General features: G+C 45.2%; 1 protein-coding gene across 4 annotated transcripts in view; it reads left to right on the top strand.

The window, feature by feature from the left end:
* The window catches only part of TMEM248 (transmembrane protein 248), a 36,616-nt gene continuing 13,346 nt past the window's right edge, over positions 1 to 23,270 (top strand). Inside the window, exons 1-4 of one of the 4 annotated variants that reach the window (XM_063646415.1) lie at positions 238 to 483; positions 1,167 to 1,217; positions 19,340 to 19,516; positions 22,791 to 23,076. In XM_063646415.1, the coding sequence (XP_063502485.1) occupies positions 1,191 to 1,217; positions 19,340 to 19,516; positions 22,791 to 23,076 (490 nt within the window). In that variant the 5' untranslated portion in view covers positions 238 to 483; positions 1,167 to 1,190. Of the gene's footprint in view, positions 484 to 1,166; positions 1,218 to 3,358; positions 3,627 to 6,947; positions 7,084 to 19,339; positions 19,517 to 22,790; positions 23,077 to 23,270 lie in introns of those variants that run through there. The other 3 variants (XM_055293002.2, XM_055293001.2, XM_055293000.1) reach the window with 3 other exon arrangements.

The raw sequence follows: 23,270 nt of genomic DNA, 5'->3' as shown, positions 1-23,270 counted from the left end.
CACACTACCAGCCACATATACGCACTACGCACACATGCACACGCACAACACCAGACCCGCACACAGACCCATAAACGTCCATCACGCACTCCACGCACGTCCGCATGCACACCACCAGTCCCGGAAGCGTGGTCTCCGCCGCCTGCCTCTGATGAAGCTTGTCCCGGCCGCGCCGCCGTCGGACGCCCGGGGTCGGAGGTCACGGCGGCGTTGGAGGTGGCGTGGTTTTTTTTTTTTTTTTTTTTCATCCGGAAACCGCGGTTGCCGGAGCCCGAGCTGAAGCGGCGGCGGGAGCCCGGTTGGCGTCTGGTCCTCGCGTCGGCCCCGCGGAGCCGGACGCTGCCCCCGGCGCGGAGAGAAGATGGTGCCGAGCGGCCCCGGGCCCGCCACGCGCCGCCACGAGTGAGCCCAGCGCGGCCGCGGGCGTCCGCAGAGCAGCTGGCCCAGCTGGGCCCGGGGCGCGCATCTGCCCGCCGGGGCGGGGTGAGCCAGGGCTGGAGGGCGGGCTGGGGTCGGGCCCAGTCGGGGCTGCCCGCGGGGCCGGGAGCGGGGAGCGTGCTGGTCGGGAGCGGCTCCTCAGCCGGCTTCTTTTACCGCTTCTTGGGTTGCAGACCCCGCCCCAACTACTGGCGGGGGTCGCCCAGCATCGGCCGACCTCGGCCTGGTTCCCCCACACTGGGGTTTGCCCACTCGCGTCCCCCGAGCCAGGGTTCCCTGCCGGCCTTGGAGATGGCGGGACTTCCCACGGCTGGAGCCGAGGCCTGGATAATTCGGATTTGGCACGGGAAACATTTTGGTCGTTTGCCATTTTTCGACTTTGGGGAGTGTTTGTGTTTCTTCTCCGTTTGGCAGTGAAACACATCTCAGAAAGGTGGGAGGGAGAGACTCACGTACGTGCACAAAGTTAAATGGCATAGTGGTGTTCCCTGTGTCAAGCTTGGTAAATATCCAGAATAGGGTGGATTCTTCATGTTTTTAATAAAATGAGGAGTGATCGCAAGGTAATCTAGAGGCATGTAGTTTCATTTCCCTTGATGGGGACCATCAGAAATAAAACCAGGCCTGTTGTGCTGTTTTGAGTCGTCTGAACGCCGTACCCATTGGACAGCTGGTGAGGAGGCCTTTGTGGAAGAATCTGATGTCTGAGTTTAATTCTCAACTAGCAGGTGACAGCCCTCACTGGCTGATGAATGGTGAGCTTCTCTGAAGCCTGCTTGGTAAGGATTGTGGCTTCCCCCTGAACTGCTTCTTTTCTGCCTCAAAGGTGAGCCGCTATGGGAGGGAATGGGAAGAAAAACTCCGAGACTGCTGATGAATATGTGATAAAGCACCGTCAGCTTGGGTCAGCTTAGGGTCTCAGCATGTGTACCTCATTTGTAGATGAGTGTTCCATCAGCGCTTGACCGATAAGGATTCTGACAGGAATAGACCTGTCGCGCACCTAAGGTATACTTAGGTGTGCATTGACCCTAAGTGCATTTACTCTCTAGGATTAAGGATTTGGAGTTTCAACTTGTGAAGATTCTGGGAGAATTCCTGTGGCCTGAATCAGGTGGATTGGAATCACTGCTAGTACTGGAGTCTCAATACTAAAATCACCAAACGCTGGTTAACTGGCATCTTCTCCGTTTAGGCTCTAGCTGCATCTGTTGCAAGGAGGAAAGGTAGAGCTAAGTGTATATATATATTTTTGAGACAGAGTCTCGCTCTTGTTGCCCAGGCTGGAGTGCAGTGACACGATCTCTGCTCACTGCAACCTCTGCCTCCCAGGTCCAAGCAATCCTCCTGCCTCAGCCTCCCTAGTAGCTGGGATTAGAGGTGCCCGCCACCATGCCCAGCTAATTTTTGTATTTTTAGTAGAGACAGGGTTTCACCATGTTGGTCAGGCTGGTCTTGAACTCCTGACCTCAGGTGATCCATCCTCCTCGGCCTCCCAAAGTGCTGGGATTACAGGCGTGAACCACCGCACCCGGCCTAAGTGCAAATATATTAATAGTTTCTGCCTGTAAGGAACGTACTTAGAGGAAGCAATAGGCTAGAAAATGTGGCAGGACTGAATTGCCATAGTGGTATACCAACTGTTCGGGATTTTGTTATGGTTAGGATCAGAAACTTTCTTTTTTTTTTTTTTTTTTTTTCTTGAGGCAGAGTCTTGCTCTGTTGCCCAGGCTGGAGTGCAGTGGCGCAAAGTTAGCTCACTGCAACCTCTGTGCCTCTCAGGTTCAAGTGATTTTTCTGCCTCAGCCGCCTGAGTAGCTGGGATTACAGTCGCCTGCCACCACGCCTGGCTAATTTTTTGTATTTTTGGTAGAGACGAGATTTCACATTGTTGGCCAGGCTGGTCTTGAACTCCTGACCTCAGGTGATCTGCCCACCTTGGCCTCCCAAAGTGCTGGGATTATAGGTGTGAGCCACCTCGCTCGGCCCGAAACTCGTGAAGTAACCTTTGAGGTGGACCTAGAAAGATCAGGAGAATTTGGGCCATTCAGAATTAACTGGGAAATGAAAAAACTAGGGCCAGTTGGTGGACAAGCACCCAGGCTAGGTAGCTGGACAATCAGTGCCTAGAAATATTGGCAGAGGCAGCTAGTTAAGGGTTAAATGCTTTTCTAAGAAAGGTAAGCATAAGCTACCCAGTCTAGCTTCTGGTAGATTTCTGGGTTTTGTTTTTGTTTTTGTTTTTGTTTTCTTTGAGATGGAATCTTGGTCTGTTGCCCAGGTTGGAGTGCAGTGACGCAGTCGGCAACCTCCGCCTTCTGGGTTCAAGGGATTCTTCAGCCTCCTGAGTAGCTGGGACTACAGGTGCATGCCGCCACACTCAGCTAATTTTTGTATTTTTAATGGAGACGGGATTTCACCATGTTGGCCAGGCTGGTCTCAAACCCTTGACCTCAAGTGATCCGCCTGCCTCAGCCTCCCAAATGCTGGGATTACAGGCTTGAGCCACCATGCCCGGCCCTTGGTTTCTAAAGAATTGTTTTCATTTAATGGGTTTGTCATGTTCTTTAAGAGGCCGGTAGCCGGGCGCGGTGGCTCACGCTTGTAATCCCAGCACTTTGGGAGGCCGAGGCGGGCGGATCACGAGGTCAGGAGATCGAGACCGCGGTGAAACCCCGTCTCTACTAAAAATACAAAAAATTAGCCGGGCGTGGTGGCGGGCGCCTGTAGTCCCAGCTACTCGGAGAGGCTGAGGCAGGAGAATGGCGTGAACCCGGGAGGCGGAGCTTGCAGTGAGCCGAGACTGCGCCACTGCACTCCAGCCTGGGCGACAGAGCGAGACTCCATCTCAAAAAAAAAAAAAAAAAAAAAAAAAGAGGCCGGTAGCATGAAACAATGCTTAACTTATTAAGGACAACGAAAAAGATGCTAATTGTCATTCCTGTCTGGTATTGACAATCAGAAAATTAAATTTGATGTCTGTGAGTTGTTTCAGTGCCTGTGTTTAGTTTGCAGGAGCACAGCTCTAGTCTGGTCTCTGCAGCTCTGGCTACAGCCAATGGATAAATGGCAAGCCCTTCAGTCCTCTCCAGAGGGTTTTTAGTGACATCTGGTCCACGTCGCAGAGATGGTGTGTTTCCCTTGCCCAGTACTGAAGAACCTTTGAAGCCATTCATACAGGATGCCATGTAATTGCTCTAGATTATATGACTGATCTCAGGACCTCACTGGCCTCAGTCTTAGCCTTTATTTTATTTTATATATATTTTTTGAGACGGAGTCTCGCTCTGTCGTCCAGGCTGGAGTGCAGTGGCGCGATCTCAGCTCACTGCAACCTCCGCCTTCCGGGTTCAAGCGGTTCTCCTGCCTCAGCCTCTTGAGTAGCTGGGATTACAGATGTCCGCCACCATGCCTAGCTAATTTTTCTATTTTTAGTAGAGACAGGGTTTCACCATGTTGGTCAGGCTGGTCTCAAACTCCTGACCTCAGGTGGTCCACCCACCACGGCCTCCCAAAGTGCTGGGATTACAGGCATGAGCCACCACACCTGGCCTTATTTTTATTTGTTTATTTATTTGAGATGGAGTCTTGCCTTGTTGTCTGGGCTGGAGTGTAGTGGCATGATCTCGGTCACTGCAACCTTTGCCACCCAGGTTCAAACGATTCTCCTGCCTTAGCCTCCCTTGTAGCTGGGACTACAGGCATGCACCACCACGCCTGGCTAATTTTTTTGTGTTTTAGTAGAGACGGAGTTTCGCCATGTTAATCAGGCTGGTCTTGAACTCCTGACCTTGTGATCTGCCTGCCTTGGCCTCTCAAAGTGCTGGGATTACAAGCGTGAGCCACCAGGCCCGGCCTTATTTTTTAATTAAAAAAAATAATTATTACGGGACAGAGTTTTGCTCTGTTGTCCTGGCTGGAGTGCCGTGGGTGATCATGGCTCACTGCACCCTCCTCCTCCTGGGCTCAAGTGGTACTCCTGCCTCAGTCTCCTGAGTGGCTGGGAGCACAGGTGTACACCACCACACCTGGCTAATTTTTTGAATTTTTGTAGAGGCAAGGTTTCACTTTGTTACTCAGGCTGGTCTCGAACTCCTGGGCACAAGTGATCCTCCCGTCTCGGCCTCCCAAAGTGCTAGGATTAAAGGTGTGAGCCACCCAAAAATAACTGTATTAACTATATTTACCACACTGTGCAATATAACTCAAAAAAGAAAAAATATGTTCCTTTTCTCTAACGGACTTCGTACCCTTTGACCATCATCTCCCTGTTCCCCACCCCCTGCTTCTGTAACTATAGTTCTGCTCTCTGCTGCAATGAGTTCCATCGTCTTCTAGATTCCACATATAAGTGGAATCCTATATTGTGCTTCTGTGCCTGGCTTATTTCTCTTAGTATAACGTTTGCTTCTGTCCATGTTGTGGCAAATAGTGCTGCGGTGAACAGACATCTCTTTGACAATCTGATTTCAATTTGGGGGTAGTATATATTCAGCAGTGGGATTGCTGGATCATAAAGTAATTCTATTTGTAGTTTTTTCTTTTTTCTTTTTTCTTTCTTTTTTTTTTTTTGCAGACAGAGTCTTGCTCTGTTGCCCAGGTTCAAGCGATTCTCCTGCCTCAACCTCCCGAGTAGCTGAGATGGCAGGTGCACGCCACCACGCCCAGCTAATTTTTTGTATTTTTAGTAGAGACAGGGTTTCACCATGTTGGTCAAGCTGGTCTTGAACTCCTGACCTCATGATCCACCCGCCTCAGCCTCCCAAAGTGCTGGGATTGCAGACATGAGCCACCACGCCCGGCCTATTTTTAGTTTTTAAAGGAATTTCTGTGCTGTTTTCCATCATAGCTGTACTAATTTACATTCCCACAGTGCATGACGGCTCCCTTAGCTCCACATTCTCACCAGCATTTGTCTTTCTTTGATAAAAGTCATTCTGACAGGCGCGAGATGATATCTCATTGTGATTTTAATTTGCATTTCTCTAGTGATTGTGATATGTTGGCCAACTGTATCTGTTGGCCGTTTGTCAGTCTCTTGAGAAACTCTGTTTGTGTCCCTTGCCCATTTTTTAATCCCTAGGGATTTGGAGAAGCTACTTGCAAACCATACATCTGAGAAGGGGTTAATATCCGAAATATATACAAAACTCAAACAACTCAGTAGCAAGAAAACAAAAAATCCAATTGAAAAATGGGCAGCCAGGCACAGTGGCTCACGCCTGTAATGCCAGCACTTTGGGAGGTCAAGGCTGGTGGATTGCTTGAGGTCAGGAGTTCAAGACTAGCCTGGCCAACATGGTGAAACCCTGTCTCTACTAAAAGTACAAGAATTAGCTGGGCGTGGCGGCACATGCTTGTAAGCATGCTTACAAGCTACTTCAGCTACTCAGGAGGCTGAAGCAGGAGAATCACTTGAACCTGGGATATGGAGGTTGCGGTGAGCTGGGATCACTCCGCTGCACTCCAGCCTGGACGACAGAGCAAAACTCCGTCTGAAACAAAACAAAAAAAAAGAAAAGAAAGAAAAATGGACAAAGAACCTTGGCCTTTCTTTAAAATGAAAAAACAGAAAGGAGGAATGATAGAAGTTTTAGTAAATTGAATTTTCATTTAGATTGATTTCGAACATGGAAATCCTTAAGTTAACTTTCTCATGTACGAATCAAATACGTTTGACAAGAGGTCTGTAGTATTTTTTCTGCGTATGATTACATACCTGAGTGTGATCCTGGGGAGTACATGACACAGCCTTCGAAGCACTGCCATTTGGACATTTATGCTCTTTGGTTACAAGTGCTGTTTTTCAAACATGTCCCAGTCTTACACACTGAGTTTGGTTACAGAAAGGTTTCATACTGAACCGTTAGCTTTTGTTTGATCTTGGTATCCCTTAAGACTTGTTTTCTTAAAAATTGATTAAGCCCCAGATTATTAAATTTTAATACGGGAGTACTTTTAATTTTGGTGTTTAAGATGGTCGGCAATTATTTAAAAAACTAAAGAACAAAGATAAATTATTTTCCATCTTGAGACTGTAGTGAATTTTTTTAAGAAGCGGGGGGAATGTTGAACGTTACCATGGTTTTATATCATGATTTTGAAAATGGAACGTTGCATTCATTAACCGTAGTGAGGAGAAATAAACGGGAAGTCTTGAGTTTTGGAAGAAGTCTGGTTCCAGACATGTAATTATGTCAGCCTACGTTCCTTTCCTTTTGTCTTTATGAGACTACTGATGTTGCCTAAACTATACGTTTAGCAACTAAAACTATGCTTTCTCTTGTAATTTCTCATTTGATCTTTTTTTTTTTTTTTTTTGAGACAAGGTCTCTCCCTGTCACCGAGGCTGGAGTGCAGTGGCGTGACCATGGCCATGGCTCACAGTAGCCTTGAACTCTTGGACTCAACTGATCCTCCTGCCTTGCCCTCCCAATTAGCTGGGACTATAGGTGAAACCATGCCCAGCTAATTTTTTTTAATTTGGGTTTTTTTGTTTTTTTTTTAAGGGATGGGGTCTCACTGTGTTGTCCAGGCTGGTCTCGAACTCCTGTGCTCAAGTGATCCTCCGACCTTGGCCTCCCAAAGTGTTGGGATTACAGACATGAACCACCACGCCCAGTCTCTCTTTGGTTCCTTTTAAACGTGAGTTATTGTGAAAGTCTCTTCTGCACTATGAATTGTTTCACATTAAGAAACAAGACACTATTGGCAGAAGACTGTGCTAGTCTTTGCTTCATACTCTTAACTGATGAATGAGTGCTGAGATGGGAGGTACCCTGCTAAAGGAATGGAAAATAGGCTGAGCACGGTAGCTCACGCCTGTAATCCCAGCACTTTGGGAAGCCATGGCAGGTGGATTACCTGAGGTTGGGAATTCAAGACCAGCCTGACCAGCATGGTGAAACCCTGTCTCTACTAAAAATACAAAAATTAGCCAGGCCTGCTGGTGGGCGCCTGTAATCCCAGCTACTCAGGAGGCTAAAGCAGGAGAATCACTTGAACCCAGGAAGCAGAGGTTGCAGTGAGCTGAGATTGCGCCATTGCACTCCAGCCTGGGTGATGAGAGTGAAACTCAGTTTTGAAAAAAAAAAAAAAAGGAAACTAAGTTAAACATTTTAAACTTCAAAAAAGTTCATCTCTTAATTGTGCCTTTGTTAAAATCAATGACTAAAATACACTTTGTATATCTATGGCATGTGAGATTGTTTTTTTTTTTTCACTCACTTTGGCATTTGACTTGAAACTGTCTTACCAACCTTGGCATTGAGATGGATGGCATGGCTTTTGGGGTCAGATGAATTAAGTCAGAATCCATTTCTGCCATTTATTTGCAGCGTGACCTAGTACAAATAACTTAAGCTCATTTGCTTCAGTTTTCTCATCTGTAAAGTGGGAATAGTAGTATCTACCTAGAAGTGTTGCAAGGATTAAAAAATATGTTATGTGAAGCGCTTGGCATGGTGCCTGGGAATGGCATGTTCTAAGTGGTAGCTGTTAAGAATGCTCTCTTCTCACTCCTTCATCCTTGTTGCCTAGTTTTTGCCTCTATCACCCTAGTGAAAGGGGTTTTGCTTACATCACTATTGATGTCTTGATTGCAAAATTATATGGATGCTTTTCTGCCTTTTCTCATTTGATAGGATTGACTCTTCAAAAAAAAAAATTTTTTTTCCTTTTTATTTTCATTTTTTGAGATAGGGTTTAACTCTGTCTCCCAGGCTAGAGTGCGGGGGTGCCATCACAGCTCACTGCAGCCTCAAACTCCTGGATTCAGGTGATCCTTCCACCTCAGCCTCCCAAGTAGCTGGGACTACAGGTGTGCACCACCACACCCAGCTGAATTTTGTATTCTTTGTAGACACGGGGTCTTCTTGTGTTTCCCAGGCTGGTCTCCAACTCCTGGGCTCAAGTGATTGGCTGGCCTCAGCCTACCAGAGTGCTAGAATTACAGGCAGGAGCCATTGTGCCCTGCCAGATTGACTTCTTTATGCAAACCTGTATCATTTATTGGACCAAAGTAGAACTTAATGGTTAATGCATGGGCTCTGGAGGCCAACTGGATTTGAAACCAGGTTCACTTCGCGTGTGATCATGGGCACATTAGCTGACTTCTATATGCCTTATTTTCCCTATCTGTAAAATAGAGATGTTTTAGGGATCATACATAATAGGTGCAAAACTTAGAGCAGTGCCTCTCTCAAAAAGTAGGCAATGACAGTAGATGTTATTATTGTTAAGCACCTTCCTGGTGTCAGGCACTGTCCAAGGTAGGAGGAACGCAGAAACAATATCATGGAAATGAGAGACAAATTTTTTTTTTTGAGACAGACTCTCGCTTTGGTGCCTAGGCTGGAGTTCAGTGGCTTAATCTTGGCTCACTGCAACCTCCGCCTCATGGGTTCAAGCGATTCTCCTGTCTCAGCCTCCTGAGTAGCTGGGATCATAGGCGTGCACCGCCACCACGCCCAGCTAATTTTTGTATTTTTATTAGAGATGGGGTTTCACCATGTTGGCCAGGATGCTCTCAAACTCCTGGCCTCAGGTGATCCACCCGCCTTGGCCTCCCAAAGTGCTGGAATTACATCTGTGAGCACCCGGCTCAGACAACAATTTAATTTGGCTGAGGGAGGCAGTGTCAGTGGGGATGGAGTGAGAGCTGCCTTTGAGAGACACTTCAAATGTGGAAACGATAGGACTTGGTAACTGGTTGTAGGAGAGCCAGAGTGTCAAGGATGACTGGCAGGAGCCGGGTGCAGTGGCTCACGTCTGTAATCCCAGCATTTGGGAGGCTGACACGGGAGGATCGCTTGAGCCCAGGAGTTCGAGACCAGCCTGGGCAATGTGGCAAAATCCCATCTCTACAAAAAATACAAAAATTAGCCGGGAGTGGTAGCATGCACTTGTAGTCCCGGCTACTTGGGAGGCCGAGGTGGGAGGATCACTTGCGCCCGGGAAGTCAAGGCGGCTGCCATGCTCATACCACTGCACTCCAGCCCAGGCACCAGAGCCAGACCCTGTGTCAAAAAAAAAAAAAAAAAATGACTGGCAGGGATCACTAGGTAAATAACGGTGTTTTTCCTTATGGGAAGGAGCCAGTTTGGTGCCTTGGGATAAGTTTTAGCCTTGATGGCCTTTGGGTCATCTAAGGAGATAGCTCTAGTAGGTGACTGGATCTGGAGGTGAGTAGGTACATAAAATGGGATTAAGGCATGAATGAGCGTGTCCCCCTTGAGCAGAGGCCCCAGCTGGAACTTGGGAACACCAGCTTTTGAAGGAGCCTGAGAAGGAAGGGGTGGCCAGATGAATGTTAAGAAAACCAGGAGTGGAAGCTGGGAGAGGATCCACCCCACTTCTGTGTCAGATGCTGCAGCAACATGAGTTAGGGACTGGAGCTCCGGCTTTGGACTTAGCAGCCCAGAGATTACTGGAGACCTTGAAGTTCTCCTGTGTCTTCGTTGCTTCTCACTTGTCTCTCTGAAGGTTCGTTTTGCCTGCACTGCTTTGCGGTGGGGCAGGAAGGTGGTTTCTGCGCAGTGCTTGGGGCAGCTGGGTGCTGGAGCTTGCACAGGGTTTCTTTGATACCAATAAGTGTCTTCAGCTCTAAGTGTCGGATAATCTGGCATGGCGTCGATGACTGGTGTTTACTAGGCTCAGGGTTTGTAACCCCCGCCTTAAAGCTCTTTGAGGGTCTCAGACATCACAGGATCTTTGAGAAATGCTACTTTCTGCTACATGAAGGTGAGTTCCTGTCATTCTCTTTTAGCACAAGTCGGGTGTATTTCCTTTGGTCGGTGTAGAGAGCAGGCTTGCTTCTCCCATCCTCTCTTCCTCACCTTTCAGAAACTTCCCATTTAACCTAAGGTAGAAAATCTCATTTAATGGTGGGCCTGGTGTGGTGGTTTGCGCCTGGAATCCCAGCACTTTGGGAGGCTGAGGTGGGTGGATCACTTGAAGTCAGGAGTTTGAGACCAGCCTGGCCAACATGGTGAAACCCTATCTCTACTAAAAATAACAAAATTAGCTGGACATGGTGACATGCGCCTGTAGTCTCGGCTATTTGGGAGGCTGAGGTAGGAGAATCACTTGAACCTGGGAGGCAGAGGTTGAGCAGTGATCACACTGCTGCATGCTAGCCTGGGTGACAGTGCGAGCCAATATCTCAAAAAAAAAAAAAAAGGGTTTAAAACTACAATAAAGTTAGTTTAAAACTTGGACAAGTAGCCATGTGGTGTACATATGCGAGCTTTGGAGAGAGAGAGAAACTGAAAGGCTTCCTGTGTTTGTGGCATGATTAATGTTAACTTACTTTTTTTCTGATAAAATGTTATTAAGTTGCAAAATTACATTTTTTTTTCCACCATGTTGGCCAGGCTGGAGTGCAGTGGCATGATCATAGTTCACTATAGCTTTGACCTCCTGGGCTGAGCCAGTCCTCCCACCTCAGACTCCCAAGTAGCTGGGCCATTGGCGTACACTACTATGCTTAGCTAATTTATTAAAAAATTATTTTTTGTAGAGACGGGGTCTTGTTGTGTTGGCCAGGCTGGTTTCTAACTCCTGGCCTCAAGCAATCCTTCCATCTCAGCCTCCCGAAGTGCTGGGATTACGGGTGTGAGTTATTGTGCCCAACCAGGAGGCCTTCCTCCTTTTTTTTTTTTTTTTTTTTTTTTTTTTGAGGCAGAGTCTCGTTCTGTTGCCCAGGCTGGAGTGCAGTGGTGCTATCTCGGCTCACTGCAAGCTCCACCTCCTAGATTCACGCCATTCTCCTGCCTCTGCCTCCTGAGTAGCTGGGACTACAGGCGCCCGCCACCACGCCTGGCTAATTTTTTGTATTTTTAGTAGAGACGCGGTTTCACCGTGTTAGCCAGGATGGTCTCAATCTCCTGACCTCGTGATCCGCCCACCTTGGCCTCCCAAAGTGCTGGGATTACAGGTGTGAGCCACCGCACCCATCCGGCCTTCCTCCTTTACTAGCTCCTTTCCTCCCCTTATATTAGGTTGGTACAAAAGTAATGGTGATTTTTGCCATTATGTATTGGCGAAAACCGCACTTCCTTTTGCACCAACCCAATTAACTGTGTTTTTGTTAACTCATGTAATAAAAAGTAAGCATCTCCTCCCATACTTCTGTCCCTTTCACCTGAACTGTAGTGTTTTGAAAGTTTATAACACAGCCTTCTCCTGGCCACCTTTAAGGAACTTGTGTTCTTGCAACCTGTGGGTTGCTTGAGATATTATTAGGGTAACCTGGATATTGCCTTTTGCTTACGTAAAGCGCCATCTGTTGTTTACCCGTTGCCTCAGTTTCTCCATCCCTGTTCTGCTCATCTCGCCAGATGGAGGATTGTGCAGAGCACAGTTTTCCCTGAGAACTTTTTTTTTTTGAGATGGAGTCTTAGTCTGACACCCAGGCTGGAGTGCAGTGGCACGATCTCAGCTCACTGCAACCTCTGCCTCCCGGGTTCAAGCAATTCTCCTGTCTCAGCCTCCCGATAGCTGGGATTACAGGTGCACGCTGCCACTCCTGGCTAATTTTTTGTAATTTTGTATTTTTAGTAGAGACAGGGTCTCACCATGTTGCCCAGGCTGGTCTCAAACTCCTGAGCTCAGGCAGTCCACCCGCCTCAGCCTACCTAAGTGCTAGGATTACAGGCATGATCCACCGCGCCTGGCCGATTTTATTCTTTTTTATGGCAGCTGTATGTGATATTTTAGATCCTGTGGGTGTTTTTTTGTTTGTTTGTTTGTTTCTTTGTTTGTTTTGAGACAGAGTCTCACTCCGTCACCCAGGCTGGAGTGTAGTGGCACGATCTTAGCTCACTGCAACTGAGTTGAGGTTCAAGCAATTTGTGCCTCAGCCTCCTGAGTAGGTGGGACTACAACCATGCACCACCACACCCGGCTAATTTTTTGTGTTTTTAGTGGAGACAGGGTTTCACCATGTTGCCCTGGCTGGTCTCGAACTCCTGACCTCAGGTGATCCGCCCGCCTCGACCTCCCAAAGTGCTGGGATTACAGGCGTGAGCCACTGTGCCTAGCTCCCGCTTTGTTTTGGTGGTTGTGGGGGATAGGATCTCACTCTGTTGCTCAGGCTAGAGTACAGTGGCGTAATCATAGCTCACTGCCACCTCAAACTCCCAGGCTCGAGCCATCCTCCCACCTCAGCCCCCCACGTAGCTGGGACTACGGGCATGTGCCACCACGCCCAGATCTTGTGTTTTTGATAGGTACAATACTGGGGAGAAATCCTACTTTATTCAGTTGTGCCCTGCTATTGTTGGATATGTAGTTTTCCATTTTTTAACAATTGCAAACACTCCAAAAATAACTCTGAGTAGTTAAATCTTTGGAGCAATGGGTGTTTCCTTGGGTTTAGTTCTTAGCAGTAGAATGTTGGAGATAAAATATGCCAGATTTTGACACTATTGGTATGTATAGCCAAGTTGGTCTCTAGAAAGTTTATAACACAGCTGTTTCTGTGCCCCTTTTTAAGGAACTTGTGTTCTTGTAACTTGTGGGTTGCTAGAGATATCTTTGGGATAATCTTGGTGTTGCCTTTTGCTTGCTTAAAGTGCCGTCTGATGTTCAGCATCTTCACTGAGTTAGTCTCAGAGATCTAAGGTACTGTGCTGATAGATTTTCATCACATGTTCTCACGTGCTTGTGAAATTGCCTTTTGGCCGTGTTGTGTGTACCCTAAATCCCTGGACTTTTCAGAGAGGCAGCTTCCCAGCAGTGGTCATTTCTTTCTTCATCTTGGTCGATACCAGGACGCCCTAATTGGAGTTGGAATGAATTTAGGGGGAGGGGTCAAATAGTGTGGTTTCTTTTATCTCTTTTTCTTTTTTTTTTTTCTAAACAGAACTTAATTTATTCATTAATTAAAACTAACATTTGCCACTGTGACGCTTACAGAAATTTTCTTGTAGTTACAAGAAAACCTTTGCAGAGGGAATACATTTATTTAGTCTTCATTAATTTTCTATTTGAAAACGCTTGTGAATGGTAGAAAGGAATTTTAAGTTTGTAAAATGTTTGGAATCTTAATAGTTTTATTCAAACATTCTTTTATTATTACTATTATTATTATTATTATTTTGAGATGGAGTTTTGCTCTTGTTGCCCAGGCTGGAGTGCAACGGCACGAAGTCAGCTCACTGCAACCTCCGCCTCCTGGCTTCAAGCGATCCACCTGCCTTGGCCTCCCAAAGTGCTGGGATGACAGGCATGAGCCACCATGCCTGACCTCTTGATTTCTTTTTTAGCTTGCTCTCTATTGGCACATAGAAATGCTACTGATTTCTGTAGGTTGATTTTGTGTCCTGCAACTTTACTGAAAATTGGTCTATCAGTTCTAGTTTTTTGATGGAGTATTTAGATTTTTCCAAATATAAGATCATACTGTCTGCAAACAAGTATAATTTATCTTACTCCTTTCCAGTTTGGATGCTCTTTATTTCTTGTCTGATTGTTCTAGCTAGGACTTCTAGTACTCTGTTGAATTACAGTGGTGAAAGTGGGCATCCTTGTCGTGTTCCAGATCTTAGAGGAAACGCTTTCAGTTTTTCCCTATTCAGTGTGATACTAGTTGTGGGCCTGTTGTAATGTGTGTAGTATGATCCTTCTAAGCCCAGTTTTTTTTTGAGGGTTTGTATCATGAAGAGATATTTAATTTTATCAAATGCTTTTTCAGTATCAGTTGAATGGATCATATGGCTTTTGTCCTTTATTCTGCTGATATGATGTATTGCTTTGATTTCTCTGCATATGTTGAAGCATCCTTGCTTCTAAGGGATAAATCCCACTTGGTCATGATGAATGATCTTTTTAATGTTTTGTTGAATTTGGTTTGCCAGTGTGTTTTGGAGGAGATTTAACAACAATCCTCATCAGGGATATCTGCCTGTAGTTTTCCCTTTTTTTTTTTTTTTTTTTTTTTTTTTTTTGATGTATCTTTGGTTTTGGTATCAGGGTGATACTGGCCTCCTAGCATGAGTTTGGAGGTACTCCCTCTTCCTCTGCTTTTTGAGATAGTTTACGTAGGATTGGTATTAGTTCTTCTTCTTTTAGTGTTTGGTAGAATTCAGCAGTGAAGCCATCAGGTCTTGGTAGGTTGTGTGTGTATAGGAATTCATCCATTTCTTCTAGGTTTTCCAGCCGGTATGCAGTTGCTCGTGGTAGCCTGTAATGATACTTTGAAGTCCTGTGATGTTGGTTTAATGTCTCCTTTTTCATGTCTGATACTATTTCTTTGAATCTTGTCTCTCTTTTTTCTGAGTTCGTCTGGTTCAAAACACCAGCTCTTTGTTTCATTGATCTTTTATATTTTTTTTGTTTCAAATTTATTTCTGCTCTGATCTTTATTTCTTCTCCTAATTTTGTGTTTGGTTTGCTCTTGTTTTTCTAATTTTTTAAGATGCATTGTATGTTGCTTTTTTGATGTTTTTCTACTTTTTTATGTAGGTGCTTATAGCTATAAACTTTCCTCTTAGTATTGCTTTCACTGGATCCCATAAGTTTTGGTATGTTGTGTTTTCATTTTCATTTGTTTCAAGACACTTTTTAATTTCCTTCTTAATTTCTTTATTGACCCACTGGCCATCCAGGAGCATATTATTTAATTTCCATGTGTTTGTATAGTTTCCAGAATTCCTCTTGTAATTGATTTCTAGTTTTATTCCATTGTGGTCAGAGAAGATACTTGATATAATTTCGTATTTTTAAAAATGTTTTAAGACTTGTTCTGTGGCCTAACATGTGGTCTATTTTGGGGAATGATCCATGTGATCTGTTAGGTCCATTTGGTCTGTAGTGCAGATTAAGTCATTTCTTTGTTGGTTTTCTGTCTGGATGATCTGTCCAATGCTGAAAGTAGAGTGTTGAAGTCTCCAGCTATGATTGTATTGGGGTCTGTCTTTCCCTTTAGTTCTAATATTTGCTTTATGTATCTCGGTGCTCCAGTGTTGGGTACATATATATTTATAATTGTTACATCATCTTGCTGAATTGACCGTTTGACCTTCTTTGTCTCTTTTTATAGTTCTTGTCTTGAAATCTGTCTAGTCTGATTAAGATCTATCAGCCTCCCAAAATGCTGAGATTACAGGTGTGAGCCACCGCGCCCGGCTGTTTCTTTATTTCCATTTACTGTGTGTCTTTATAGGTAAGGTGTGTTTCTTGTAGGCAACACATCGTTGGGTCTGGCTTTTTTATTCATTCAGCCACTGTGTCTTTTGATTGGAGAGTTTAGTCCGTTTACATTCACTGTTGTTACTGATAAGTAAGGATTTACTCCTGCCATTTTGTTGTTTTTTGGTTGTTTTATGGTCTTTTCTTCTTTCTTTCCTTCCTTCCTGTCTTCATTTTAGTGAAGGTGATTTTTCTCTGGTGGTATGTTTTAATTTCTTTTTATTTTTTATGTATCTGTTATATGTTGGGCTTTCTTTATAGGACAATGAAAACATTTGAAAATTGATTGTGAAGATTGTTGTTCAATTCGGTGAATATACCAAAAATCATTGAATTGCATACTTTAAATGGGTGAATTGTATGGTATGTGAATTATTTCTTAATAATACCATTAAAAATATCAAGAACCTTTCTTTTTCTTTTCTTTTGAGATAGAGTCTCGCTGTGTCGTCGAAGCTGAAGTGCAGTGGTGTGATCTTGACTCGCTGCACCTCCGCCCTCTGGGTTCAACTGATTCTCCTGCCTCAGCCTCCCAACTAACTGGGACTACAGGCACACGCCACCATGCCCAGCTACTTTTTGTATTTTTAGTAGAGACGGGGTTTCACCATATTGGCCAGGCTGGTTTTGAACTCCTGACCTCTTGATCCACCTGCCCCAGCCTCCCAAAGTGCTGGGATTACAGGCGTGAGCCACTGTGCCTGGCTTCTCAAGAACCTTTCATATGGCAAAAGATACCATAAACCATATTAAAGAAAACCCAAACTTGGATGAATTATATGTAACATATAAAATTGTTAAAGGCTTAGTACCCAAAACACAAAAGGAATTTCTAAACATCAATAAGAAATAGACTAACACCCTATTAGTAAATTACCAGAGGATTCAGGCAGTTCACTTAAGATTGGGCCTAAATGGCTGATTAAAAAAGCGGAAAGATGCTCTGTTTCAGGGAGATATAATTTAAAATAATAGAGATATCATTTCACATCTGTCTTTTTGGACCAAATTAATATGCCTTAGGAAATCAAGTGTTGGCACAAATCTCATGGAATGGAGCAGGCTTCTTCATTGCTGGGGAAGTGTAAACTGGTTGATCTCCTTGGAGAGTGATCTGACAATATCAGGTTGAAGACAGGCCCTACTCTGTGACTTTGCTGTACTACAGCCACTCTTGTACCTGTTGCAATGCCCTTGGTGGGTGAAACAGTAACAGGAACCCAGCTAGGCCCCTCAGACTGGGATAACTCAACCACAGAACAATTACATATATACATCAGTGAAATTCAGCAAACTAGATCAACAGAGATCAACAGAGATGTCAGAAAAACAATGTTGAGTGAAAGTGGCATGGAAAATGTGTTGCTGTTGATTTTTAGGGGCTGTTGATGCATCTTTTTGTCTCTAAAATTTAAACGCTGATACAGACTTTAAAAAATTGCTTTTTGCTAATGTTGTCGCAGTCTGCTCATATTTATAAGTGCTCATTGTGTGCCAGCTACTGTTCTAGGGGCCAGGGGCCAGGGCTGTAGCCGTGAACAAGACAGGCAAAATCTCCGTTCTCACTGGGCTCATAAATGAAGGATGACAGATAGTAAACAAGTAGGAAAATAATTGTGCTCTTGGTTGACGCTAAACAATATGAAGGAAATAAAGCAGGGGCTGAGGGTGACCGGGGAAGGCGTGCAAAATCTCTGCTCTCATTGGGCTCGTAAATGAGGGATGACAAACAGTCAACAAGTAGGAAAATAATTGTGCTGTTGGTTGATGCTAAACAATATGAAGGAAATAAAGCAGGGGCTGAGGGTGACAAGGGAAGGCGTGCTCTGAGGAGCTGGCTATTAAACAGAGACTTGCATTTTTTTTTTAATTGAGACAGTCTCATTCTGTCCCTTAGGCTGGAGTGCAGTGGCGTGATCTTGGCTCACTGCAACCTCTGCCTCCCAGGTTCAAGCAATTCTCTTGCCTCAGCCTCCCAAGTAGCTGGGATTACAGATGTGCACCACTATACCTGGCTAATTTTTGTAATTGTAGTAGAGGCGGGGTTTTGCCATGTTGGCCAGGCTGGTCTCGAACTCCTGACCTCAAGTGATCCACCCACCTCGGCCTCCCAAAGTGCTGGGATTACAAGCATGAGCCGCTGCGCCCAGCCATAGACGTGCATTTTAAGAAGAGCAAACATGCGGAAATGTTTGGGGAAAGCATCCAGGCAGATACAAAATTCTTCAGCTACATCATAGTCAAAAATGGCAAGAAGCATTAAATACTTACGAATAAACTTAATAAAAGAAGTGCAAACGTTAACACTGAAAACAGAAAACATTGTTCAAATAAGGAACCTAAATAGACGGAAAGGCCTGCAAGGCTCTCAGACTAGCAGACAACATTGTTAAGAGAGCAGCATTCCCCAAACCGATCCACAGATTCAGTGCAGTCCCTGTCAGTCCCAACTGATTTCCTTGCAGACATTGACAAGACGATCCTGAAGAATAGCAAGTCCAGTGTGGCCAAAGCCCAGGAGGGAGGAGGGGAAGTGGATGGCGATGCAGTCAGGGAGATTGGCAGGGCTTCTGAATCCTGAAAACCCTGTGGGCCATGACGGAGCTATTGCCGACCTCTCCTAGGTCTGGTAGAAGCCTTAAGAGCTTTTAAGCAGGGCTGGGATAGCTATGAGCGATATGGCAATGAGCAGGACAGAATGTCGAATAAATAGAATTCAGCTTTTCAGTGGCAGGAAATGAGAGCATCCTCACTTTCTTCCTGTACATGTTGTTGTGTATTTGTGTCACATTACTGACTACCTAAACCTTAAGTGATATGGAAGTAACAGTATTTATTGTAGAATATTTAGAAGATTGAGGCTGGGTACGGTGACTCACACTTGTAATCCCAGAACTTTGGGAGGCTGAGGCAGGAGGATTGCTTGAGGCTAGGAGATCAAGACCAGCCTGGGCAACATAGCGAGACCCCATCTCTTAAAAAGTAGTAAATTAGCCGGGCACAGTGGCTCACACCTGTAATCCCAGCACTTTGGGAGGCCGAGGCGGGCAGATTATGAGGTCAGGAGTTCGAGATTAGCCTGGCCAATATGGTGAAACCCCATCTCTACTAAAAATACAAAAATTACCTGGGTGTGGCGGCACATGCCTGTAGTCCCAGCTACTTGGGAGGCTGAGGTGGAGAATCACTTGAACCCAGGAGGCAGAGGTTGCAGTGAGCCAAGACTACACCATTGCTCCAGCCTGGGTCACAGAGTGAGACTCCATCTCAAAAAAAAAAAAAAAAAATTAGCCGGGCATAGTGGTATACACCTTTAGTCCTGGCTACTCAGGAGGCTGAGGTAGGAGGATAGCTTAAGCCTAGGAGTTCAAGGCTGCAGTGAGCTATGATCGCACCACTGCACTCCAGCCTGGGTGACAGAGCGAGAGACCCTGTTTCTTAAAACACACATACACACACAATATTTAGAAGATTCAAACTGAAAGAGAATATGTATTCAGGATCCTGCCACTTTGAGGTAATGGCAGTTAACATTTAGTGTTTTTTCCTTCTAGTCTTTTGAATGAAGTTATGATCCGACATTTCTCAAATTCAGTAATGAGTGCCCATCCCACCCAGCTCACCCCCCAACACCTCAAAAGGAAACAAAAGAATCATAGCTTTCTTGTTGGCAAGTCAGTCCTTGAGGCTTCTGATTCATTTCTTTCAGGTGGAGCTGATCAGAATAATGTTCAGCATCAACCCCCTGGAGAACCTGAAGGTGTACATCAGCAGTCGGCCTCCCCTGGTGGTCTTCATGATCAGCGTGAGCGCTATGGCCATAGCTTTCCTGACCCTGGGCTACTTCTTCAAAATCAAAGAGATTAAATCCCCAGAAATGGCAGAGGTACAGTATGCTCTGACTTCTCCCGGGCTGGCTGGTCCTTGTGGAGGACAGGCTACAGGCAACACCCTGTAGCTTGCCATATAGCTTTCTTGGGTTTTGGCCTTTCTCTCCTAGTGAGAAAAATCAGTATTTATTCAGAATTTTCTGTTTTCCATCTCCCCAGGACTCACTTTGTTAGGAAATACCTAGATGGATATTGTTTGATTTAAATATGCTACCAGTTTCAGTTAGACTATTTCAGCAGTGAAACATGCACTTTGGAGAGTACATTTGTAAAATGGTGTGTGTCAAAAAGCTGGAGACCTCACCTCTTTAATATTCCACCTCAAATGGGTTCATTGCTGTTTTAGAAAACTGAACATTTGGTATTTTAAAACCACATATCATCATGGAGTTTTATCAGCTGTACTAATGGTTTTTTCATGAGATAAGAAGGAATCCTAAAGAAATTCAAAAGCAGGACCTAATTTCCAAATATATTTGTTTTTTGTTTTTTGAGACAGAGTCTCGCTCTGTCACCTAGTCTGGAGTGCAGTGGCGCAATCTCAGCTCACTGCAACTTCCACCTCCCAAGCTCAAGCAATTCTCCTGCCTCAGCCTCCTGAATAGCTGGGATTACAGGTGCCTGCCACCACGTCTGGCTAATTTTTGTCTTTTTAGTAGAGACAGGGTTTTGCCATGTTGGCCAGGCTGGTCTCGAACTCCTGACCTCAGGTGATCCACCCATCTCGGCCTCCCCAAGTGCTGGGATTACCAGCGTGAGCCACCGCACCCAGCCTAATTCCTGTCTTTTAGTAGATTCCTTGGGTGGCTTCTCTTATTCTTTTTCCTTCTTCTTGGGTTTGTTGGTGGGTGGAGGTGGGGGTGGGGGTGGGGCTGGGAGTGTGTGGTTGCCGCATTGAGTGTGCCTTGCAATGGAGAGGTGAGTTCTGTTCCATGTAATTGAGATCGTAGCTTTCTCTTGTGCTCTAGGGCATTCTAGATCTTAAGTGATCTTGGCAAAAGGAACCGCCTACACATGTGAACTCTTTCTAGCACAGTTCAAGTAACGAGTTTTAGCTATTTCTACCATGTAACTCTTTCAAAGAGTTTATTACTAAGACACATACTGGCTGGCTTAATTCTCCCTCTTTTCTGACCCTGCCTCAATCTTTAAATGTTGTGAAAACAGGCTGACCCCACATCAGGGCTGTAAATGAATATTCTACTCAAAACTAAAGCTCCACAACCTCCTGCCATTTCTTTCCCGCAGAGCTTGAGTCCATGTTGAGCACTTGGCCAAGGCCAGTGGTTGCAATGAAGCCTGGATAATTAGCCCTTAATAATCCAAATCAGGTCTGGCATTGGCTTTAGCCGGCTGTTCAACGTGGACTCCAGCTTTGTAGGAACGCACTGTTGAGATGCTGTGGAACTTTGGTTATGATTAGTTTCATGATTTTTATTTTCAAATGAGGAACCTAGGTTGTAGGAAAGGCAGTGGTGTATGGGAAACATTTGGGGCTGCGAATCAGAACTAAATGCTGATTCTACCTTGAACTAGAATTGGAGAGTCCCTAATTTGCCCTGGGCCTCAGTTTCTTCATGTCTAGGACTATGAAGGACTGAGACTAGAATGTTCATTTTCAACCCTAATGTACTAGAATGGTCAGTTGAGTTTGTAGGTGTTAGGGAAAATGTAATTTGATAGATCCAGTTGCAGTCTTACTAAATGTCACATACAGTTAAACTGATGCCGTAAGGGTAGACTTACTGGGCTGGGTAGGGGTTGCTCAGATGACTTTTTTTTTTTTTTTTGAGATAGAGTGTCACTCTGACACCCAGGCTGAGGCTGGACTTCAGTGGCGCGATCTTGGCTCACTTCAGCCTCTGCCCCGCTTCAAACGATTTTCGTGCTTCAGCCTTCCAAGTAGCTGGGATTACAGGCATGCATCACCATGTCCAGCTAATTTTTTTATTTTTAGTAGAGACATGGTTTCACCATGTTGCCCATGCTGGTCTCGAACTCCTGGCCTCAAGCGATCACCCTGCTTGGCCTCCCAAAGTGCTGGGATTACAGGCGTGAGCTACCATACCTGGCCTCAGATGGCAATTTTTTTTTTTTTTTTTTTTTTGAGACAGAGTCTTGCTCTGTCACCCAGGGTGGAGTGCAGTGGCACGATCTCCTCTCACTGCAACCTCCACCTCCCAGGTTCAAGCGATTCTCCTGCCTCAGCCTCCCAAGTAAGTGGGATTACAGGCACACACCACCACACCCGGCTAATAATTGTATTTTTAGTAGAGACGTGGTTTCACCATGTTGCTCAGGCTGGTCTCGAACTCCTGACCTCAAATGATCCACCTGCCTTGGCCTCCCAAAGTGCTGGGATTAGAGATGCTAGCCACCATACCTGGCCCCTTCCTTTTTGAATTCGTTGCTGCTCTAAGGTGTCATCAAAAGTCCATAAGAAGGGGGGTAATATCCCAAATGAGTATTAGTATTCACTGCTGTTTTGTGTTCTAGAGAAAGAGAGCAAGGTGTATGCAATTGACCTTTTGGGACATTATTTTAAGGTGACTTTATTTAAAGAAAAGAATTGTAGTTGCAAAATGAGTTTAGATTAATGCTTTTATTCAAGCTTTTTTTTCAAGTTTGGTTCTGAGGCTAGATCCTTTTCTCTAGGTGTAATATGCTAGATTTTTTTAAAAGAAGATTTTCTTGAATAAATTGATTTGATTTCACAGTTTATTGAGTATCTTGTGCCAGTGAAGAGTTCATATTTTAGGTTGTGAATATAAAAGTGATTAGGAGGCCGAGCACGGTGACTCAAGCCTGTAATCCCAGCACTTTGGGAGGCCGAGGCAGGTGGATCACGAGGTCAGGAGATCGAGACCATCCTGGCTAACACGGTGAAACCCCGTCTGTACTAAATATACAAAAAATTAGCAGGGCGCTGTGGCGGGCGCCTGTAATCCCAGCTACTTGGGAGGCTGAGGCAAGAGAATGGCGTGAACCCAGGGGGCGGAGCTTGCAGTGAGCGGAGATCCCGCCATTGCACTCGAGCCTGGGGGACAGAGCGAGACTCTGTCTCAAAAAAAAAAAAAAAAAAGTGATGAGGAAAGCCACATCAGGCTGCCTGTGAAGAGGGTGGTGGCCATTGTCATGATCTTAAATGATCAGCTCTGAATTGTAGTTTGCTGGATGTGCTGCGGTGCCACACCGGGGTCTTACCTGTATTCCCACAGTGGGAAACAGGCGCTGCTCACACCCATTTCTCTTTCCTTCACTTTCCCAAAGGATTGGAATACTTTTCTGCTACGGTTCAATGATTTGGACTTGTGTGTATCAGAGAATGAAACGCTAAAGCATCTCACAAACGACACCACAACTCCGGAAAGTACAATGACCAGTGGGCAGGCCCGAGCTTCCACCCAGTCCCCCCAGGCCCTGGAGGACTCAGGCCCGGTGAATATCTCAGTCGCAATCACCCTAACCCTGGACCCACTGAAACCCTTCGGAGGGTATTCCCGCAACGTCACCCATCTGTACTCAACCATCTTAGGACATCAGATTGGACTTTCAGGTATGCAGTAGCCACTCTCCATTCAGGCTCCTCAGGCAACCACGGTTACAAAAAGAGGATGCATCGTGTATATTTTTACTGACTATATTGTACTAGATTGTAGTCTTGCTTGTGTGTCTTTTTTTTGTTGAGTTTGAACTACATGAACCATTTCTGCTCCATCATTACATGGTAAAGTACCTGGCTAGAAGTAG

This window comes from Symphalangus syndactylus, chromosome 9 (genome assembly GCF_028878055.3).
Source record: "Symphalangus syndactylus isolate Jambi chromosome 9, NHGRI_mSymSyn1-v2.1_pri, whole genome shotgun sequence".
NCBI classification, from domain to species: domain Eukaryota; kingdom Metazoa; phylum Chordata; class Mammalia; order Primates; family Hylobatidae; genus Symphalangus; species Symphalangus syndactylus.
Note: the sequence above shows the minus strand (reverse complement) of the source record. Positions and strands in the feature narration are given on the sequence as shown.